The following is a 7,414-nucleotide window of genomic DNA, read 5'->3' as shown; positions in this document are numbered from 1 at the left end:
GCCGCTTGCTTCTCCACTTCTGTAAGCGCCTCCTCCTCCCCTCTCCCGTTCAGTCCTCCCTCGCAAAAACGCGAGACAAAGACTCGCGGGAGCTCTCGCGCCGCCGCGCCCCACCGCCGTTGTCGCGGCATCGTCGACCCGGGCGCCCAACCCGCGGGCGCATCGCTCCACCGCAGTAGCGGCCATGGCGCAGCCGCTTGTTGTGAAGAAGGACGACGACTTAGACGAGGAAGGTACGCCCGCACGAACGATCGCCCCCTCTCCTCTCCCTCTTCTCCGCTAGCGCGTCTGGTCGCGCGTGCCCAGATCCGCTGCCCGCCGAACCCTAGATCTGGCTCGATCCCGGCGCGGATCGCCGCTCCCATGCCCATGTGCAGTGTAATGTGCTGGGACTGAATGCTCGTTTACTTGCTGCAGAGTACTACTCGCCGTTCCTCGGCATCGAGAAGGGCGCCGTCCTGCAGGAGGCCCGCGTCTTCCACGACCCGCAGCTTGACGCGCGGCGATGCTGCCAGGTGCGCTTGCCCAATCCCGTTCTGATCTTCCTCCCGCTAGATCTCGCATCTCAACTCGAACGCCCTTCTGATTTCACTTTCTCGGATGAATACTGATGCATTGTCTATTACCATAGGTGATCACCAAGCTTCTATATCTGCTCAACCAGGGTGACACCTTTACCAAGGTACTCCAATGCAGTACATCCCATCTTTCTTTTATCGTGTTTTAGCTATGCTTCTGGATTCTAATTGCTGGGCCTGGTAGTTAGCATTGAGCCACATGGATGGTAAAGTTGCCAATATTGTTTGATTGAACCACATGTCTTTGGCATCACGCAGGTGCAATCATGAAAATTTGAAGTTTTAACATCGGTACTTTTTTGAAAGTAACTGCTATTTTGCTCAAGTTCAACACTGTAAATAACATTATTGGAACATAATGAGCAGAGTAAAAAAGTAAATCGTACATGTTTTAAACTGGGGATCTAAGAGTACAGAGAATCACATGTTTGTGCAGTGCTATTTCTCTGAGGGTCATGGGAAAGTGGTGATTCTGTGCTAGTTCCTGGACATGTGCTCTTGGATAGGTACCTCACTGTGTTAATTTCTTGTAGGTAGAGGCTACAGAGGTCTTCTTCGCTACGACCAAGTTGTTTCAGTCCAAAGATGCTGGACTTAGGAGGATGGTGTACCTCATGATCAAGGAACTCTCGCCGTCAGCGGATGAGGTTGCTGAATGCTGGTTTCTACTTTGCAGTTATGTGCATTTTGTGGGCTCTGAGATTGACTTCATTTGTGTTTCATCGCGTGTAGGTTATTATTGTGACAAGTTCTCTGATGAAGGATATGAATAGCAAGACTGATATGTATCGTGCAAATGCTATAAGAGTTCTTTGCCGCATCATTGATTCGACTCTTCTCACCCAAATTGAGAGGTATTTGAAGCAAGCTATCGTTGACAAGAACCCTGTTGTTGCCAGTGCGGCTCTTGTTAGTGGTATTTACCTGCTTCAGGTTTGTGCTACATTTTAGTTTGTGCATTTATGCAATTGCAGGTTACTGGCAGCTACAGATTCTTATCAATGTTTTCGTCATATGCTTTAATTCTAAACAGACAAGTCCAGAAGTTGTGAAAAGATGGAGCAATGAGGTTCAGGAGGCTGTACAGTCGAGAGCTGCTCTTGTTCAGTTTCATGCCCTTGCTCTTCTTCACCAAGTGAGTTCACGTTTTGTGCTAAATTTAAGTAGTAGTGACATACATCTCTGAAACCTTTTCAAATGAATCAAGCTACATGCAGATATGTAATTCACCTATTTGAAACAACATATACTATTTACTCTCTTGAATCTCTTGAAAGCTTGCTATCTAAGTACCCTCTTGGAAACATGCTATGATCAGTAGTTCAGTACCCTCTCGAAAACATGCAATACTAAGTACCCTCTCAAAGCAATGCTATACTAAGTATGTCCATGAAAACATGCTATATCTCTGACAAATGACCTGTGAATGACCCTTAAATTTTTGTTTGCTTTCTTCCTACTGGGCTATCTAAACATAGTTCATTTCATATTTCAATTCTAAATTTCAGATTAGACAAAATGACCGGTTGGCTGTTAGCAAGCTAGTCACTAGTCTGACAAGGGGTTCAGTTCGCTCACCTCTGGCCCAGTGCCTACTTATTCGGTACACTAGCCAGGTACTGTTTTCTGATTTTTGCATTCTGCAGAATTGTATATGCGTAGACATCTGAAACATGACCGGCATAAACAGGTTATTAGAGAGTCAGGCATGAATACACAAGGTGGAGACCGCCCTTTCTTTGATTTCCTGGAGTCCTGTCTCCGGAACAAGGCAGAAATGGTCATACTTGAGGCTGCGCGAGCAATAACTGATCTAAATGGTGTGACCAGCCGTGAGCTTACACCTGCAATCACGGTGCTGCAATTGTTCTTAAGTTCATCCAAACCTGTGCTTAGATTTGCCGCTGTTCGCACACTTAACAAGGTTAGTTTGTTCACGGATGCTAGTTTATATTGTCCTGTTTAAATGTATCTTGAATATTATTCCCATGTAATCTGTATGACCTTGATTGTATCACAGTTTTCCAATCAAACCTGATGGTTTTAGGATGCCTAGTTTTATTTCTTCATTCCATCCCTTGCGTGTTCGTATTAAATACTCACTCTGATTGACTTGAAGTTAGCATGTTTTCCTTAAACCAACTGCCTAAAGTCTGAAATATTACTATATTGGATATACTCCTGAAGTCCCAACCGTGGATAAGGGCCGATAAATTGTTGACATAAACATTCCAGTTCCATCTTCTAGTAGACATAATATGGTTGGAAGATGCAACTGTCGTCTTGTTGATTTTCTATATATCGCCATCCTATTGTTTTTACAGGTCACTCCAATCACTATTTCACTTAACACTTTGATCTTTATCAATTATGATGGTTTACTATACGAAAACCCCATCATTCTTAATGATATCTAGGGAAAAGGCCTTGACTAATTTGTTTATTTTTTGCCTGGCGAAATATTAATCCTGTTTACAAATTTCATAATTTGGGGAAGCTCAAGCCATTACTCCACTATTATTTATTTCTGTTCTCTAATTGTAGCTGGCACCACAATGTTATTTTATTCATGGGACTGCATGCTCATTACTACTTTGGTGTCTTTCTTTGTTCCTACTAATGATCCAGTGTTCATTTGATACTTTACAGGTTGCATCAACTCATCCTTTGGCCGTTACAAATTGTAACATTGATATGGAGAGTTTAATCTCTGATCAGAACAGGAGCATCGCAACCCTTGCAATTACCACACTGCTCAAGACAGGCAATGAATCAAGTGTTGATCGTTTAATGAAACAGATGACCAACTTTATGTCAGACATAGCCGACGAATTCAAGATTGTTGTTGTAGAAGCAATTAGATCCTTGTGCTTGAAGTTCCCCCTCAAATATCGCTCACTGTACGTAGCATATGTTTCTAATAATATTGATGAAGAATCTCCACTAGTTTGCTATCAGCGCTTTTATCTTCTCTACATGTTGGCAGGATGAACTTTTTGAGCAATATCCTACGTGAAGAGGGTGGATTTGACTACAAGAAAGCTATAGTTGATTCAATTATCATACTAATTAGGGATATTCCTGATGCTAAAGAAAGTGGTTTATTTCACTTATGTGAATTCATCGAAGACTGTGAATTCACGTATCTGTCAACTCAGGTGATTGCCAATTCATCCTTAGTTGGAAACTAACTGTGAAGATACTGAAACTTCGTAGTAACTAGTACCTCCTAATTTTGTAGTTTTATTATGCATGTACCTTCTGCTCTCTATGTACTAGGATTTCCTTCTGAAGAAACAGGAATAAAAAATAAGGCAACCTGAAACTATAACTAGCTACGAGATTTTGCTTTGTTTCCTACAGTTCGCAGAATAAGCTGTCATTTTGAACAAGAGAATGATTTTTCAAATGCTTAAGGCTTTGTTTGTGGTTGCTGAACTGTGTTGCGCTGACTTTCTTTATAATCTGTTGCGGAAAAATAGCTATGGAAGTAGGAAATAGGCAAAAACTGATCAGATAAGCTGTATTATCATAATATAGCGCATAGCCAAATGCAGTCTAGGTGGGGCTAGCCTGTACAAATATTTGTTGATATTTTTTACTTCTCTATATTAAGTATAAGTTCTCCTTTAAGGAATGTAGAAGCAGTTTGCCAACATACCCCAACAGCTCAGGATAAATTATGAAATTCTAATGGAATTGCTGTTTTTTAATCTTGGAACAGATCCTTCACTTTTTGGGAAATGAAGGGCCGAAGACATCAGACCCTAGTAAATACATACGCTATATATACAATAGGGTGATACTTGAAAATGCCACTGTTCGAGCTAGTGCAGTAAGTACATTGGCAAAGTTTGGTGCTTTGGTTGATGCACTCAAGGTACTTCAACATACATACACTTTGTTATATATTTTCTTGCATTGTTTGGCTTTTCTTTGCTTCACTTGTAAGTTGTTGCACTAACATCATTTGTCATTGCAGCCTCGCATATTTGTCCTTTTGAGGCGTTGCCTGTTTGATGGCGATGATGAGGTCAGTGGAAAATTTCATTTAAGAAGATATTATATGCCATGTTTTGTATATTTTAGTGGTCCTTTTAATTTCGGAATCCCTCGCCTTTTTTTGTTTCTTCCTCATGCATAACGCGCAACTTTATCTGTGAAAGTAATAATTGCTAAACAAACTGTTATCTTCAGATAAAATGACTAGTCAAAATCCGCTTTCCTGGCAAGAAGCCGTTCTTCTCTGACATATCATACACTATTTTCTCCATTATAGGTCCGTGACAGAGCGACACTTTACATCAAATTGCTTGATGGGGAAGCTACTGTTGGTGAGACTGAGAAGGATGTGACTGACTTTCTCTTTGGTTCACTTGATGTTCCACTAGCTAACTTGGAGGCCAGCCTGCGGAATTATGTATGCATCTCAACACTGTTATGATTTAATGGCATTTGTTGGAGCCTTATTTTCTTGTAATATGATGACAGGAACCATCAGAGGTACCTTTTGATATTTCATCTGTACCCAAGGAAACAAAATCACAACCCCTTGCTGAGAAAAAGGCTACAGGCAAGAAATCAACAGGGCCAGCATCTGCTGTCAATGGCCCTGTTCCTACCATTGATGCATCCTATGAGAAGCTTCTTTCATCCATTCCTGAGTTTGCTGGTTTTGGGAAACTCTTTAAGGTCAGTACGGTGTGGTCCTTTTCACGGAAGATAAACATATGCTTTGAGGCTCTCGTACACATCTGATATGTTATTATCTTATTCTTTCTTGCAGTCATCAACACCTTTTGAATTGACTGAAGCCGAGACCGAATATTCAGTCAATGTTGTGAAGCACATTTATGATGGGCATGTTGTGCTTCAATACAACTGTACAAATACAATACCTGAACAACTGCTTGAAGAGGTAAGCAACTTCTTTCATGTAATATGCCTGCAATATGTTATTTTTTAGTGTTAGTGCCTTTCTGAATTCTTCTATTCCAGGTCGTGGTGTTTGTTGACGCTTCCGAGGCAGAAGAATTTTCAGAAGTTGCATCGAAGCCTTTAAGATCCTTGCCTTACGATTCCCCCGGACAGACCTTTGTGGCCTTTGAAAAGCCAGAAGGTGTCCTTGCCACTGGGAAGTTCTCAAATATATTGAAATTCATTGTTAAAGAGGTATTGTTTGTAATGTTCCCGCTATCTCTGTTATTAATCTTAATCAAATACCCTCATGTGACGATCAAATCAAGCATGCTTCTCATGATTTTCTTTCAGAAGTTGGTGCCTCGTAATTCTCAGCTATTTCACTTTTGAACTCAGTTTGTGCCCTAGAATTTCAGGATGGCTTAACCAAAGGATATCCACCTAAATGTTCGCTCATTTTGGGGTTGACTTTATTAGTAGTCTACTCTTTCCGTTTTCCGTACAGATGGTTCCTTCGTCCTGTCAGTAGTTGTACTCATTTTAGGTTAGCCTACCAAAACATCTTATATTTTGGAATGGAGGTAGCACTATTTACCCTTTTAGCAGACAGAAGACTTTAGGGTAAAATCTAACCTTCATAATGTTCTAGACTCTGACAGTTGTGTCTGACATTTCTGTGTAGAATCGTATACATGTTTTTGCGGACTAAGAAGAATTTTTCAGTTCGGTACTTGGGTGTGCATCTACATGTAATAAGCATGACTGCTGTCTGTGTGCCTCTGGGTTAATTGAATTTAATGGTTCAAATTAAACTGATGTGCTTTACTCAACTTTGCTATATTTCAGGTTGATTCGTCCACAGGTGAAGCTGAGGATGATGGTGTTGAGGACGAGTATCAGCTAGAAGATTTTGAAATTATTTCTGCTGATTACATGTTGAAGGTGGGGGTTTCGAACTTCCGAAATGCTTGGGAAAGCATGGATCCGGAAAGTGAGCGGGTCGATGAGTATGGACTCGGTGTTAGGGAGAGCTTGGCCGAGGCTGTGAGTGCTGTTATAAGCATCCTCGGCATGCAGCCTTGCGAGGTATGTTCTCTTTATTTATTTTTCCATGAAACAAGTACTGTTGTTTTGGTGTACCAATTTGTGATATTTTACTTTAGTTTGTTATTTTTTATTAATTGGTAATGATAGATTGCAATAGTTTGAAGTGCTAATCTTAATCTTGATTGCCTTTTGTCTTCTGGTTTGTAGGGAACTGATGTTGTCCAAAACAATTCCAGATCGCACACTTGCCTGCTCTCAGGTGTGTTTATCGGTAATGTGAAAGTTTTAGTGAGACTTTCATTTGGAATCAGCGGGCCCAAAGAAGTAGCCATGAAGCTAGCAGTCAGATCGGATGATCCGGAGGTCAGTGACAGGATCCATGAAATTGTTGCGAACGGCTAAAGCCACCAGCAGGAGTTTTTTGGTTGACCTTTTTGTTGTTTTGGCTTTCAATCTGCTGAAAGCACAAGGGATTTCGATTAATTATAGGCTATATGTAAGTTGGTTTTCTCGTTGGAATCCCACTGTTGTTGCATCACCATTCTTGTTCAACGCAGTAAAACAAATTTTTGATTGATTTGAACCACACTATTTTCTTATATCCTCCTGGACTTGAAAAGTACATGCAATAATACTGAAATGGAATGTCCTATCTGCCCCTTTAATCATTTATCTGATGCATCGTATACATCGGCTTCGGCACGGTACATGTAACATTTTGCTTGTGCTCGTTATAACGGATCACCTAGGCGGCATACGGTGCTATATACGTTTCAAAGACCTCTATAACGAGAGCTGCGACAAAGATCAATTTAATCGATCCCGCCCTTAAATTATAGAGAAAAATTCATTGTACGTCATTAAACTTG

The 7,414-nt window shown here is 41.0% G+C and overlaps 1 protein-coding gene across 1 annotated transcript; it reads left to right on the top strand.

Annotated features, from left to right (window-relative positions):
- Window positions 1-7,210, top strand: LOC123181100 (coatomer subunit gamma-2). Its single transcript, XM_044593324.1, has 18 exons — window positions 1-233; window positions 418-515; window positions 632-682; window positions 1,112-1,225; window positions 1,311-1,511; window positions 1,612-1,713; window positions 2,087-2,194; window positions 2,269-2,502; window positions 3,228-3,478; window positions 3,565-3,736; window positions 4,303-4,458; window positions 4,561-4,611; window positions 4,858-4,998; window positions 5,070-5,270; window positions 5,365-5,496; window positions 5,577-5,750; window positions 6,345-6,584; window positions 6,753-7,210. Exons 1-18 carry the CDS (start codon window positions 185-187, stop codon window positions 6,945-6,947), a joined length of 2,670 nt encoding a protein of 889 aa, XP_044449259.1. The 5' UTR covers window positions 1-184; the 3' UTR covers window positions 6,948-7,210.
- The last annotated feature ends 204 nt before the right edge of the window (window positions 7,211-7,414 follow it).

Source organism: Triticum aestivum, chromosome 1D, assembly GCF_018294505.1.
Source record: "Triticum aestivum cultivar Chinese Spring chromosome 1D, IWGSC CS RefSeq v2.1, whole genome shotgun sequence".
Lineage (NCBI taxonomy): Eukaryota > Viridiplantae > Streptophyta > Magnoliopsida > Poales > Poaceae > Triticum > Triticum aestivum.
The sequence above is the reverse complement of the archived record's forward strand: the minus strand, read 5'-3'. Positions and strand labels throughout refer to the sequence as shown.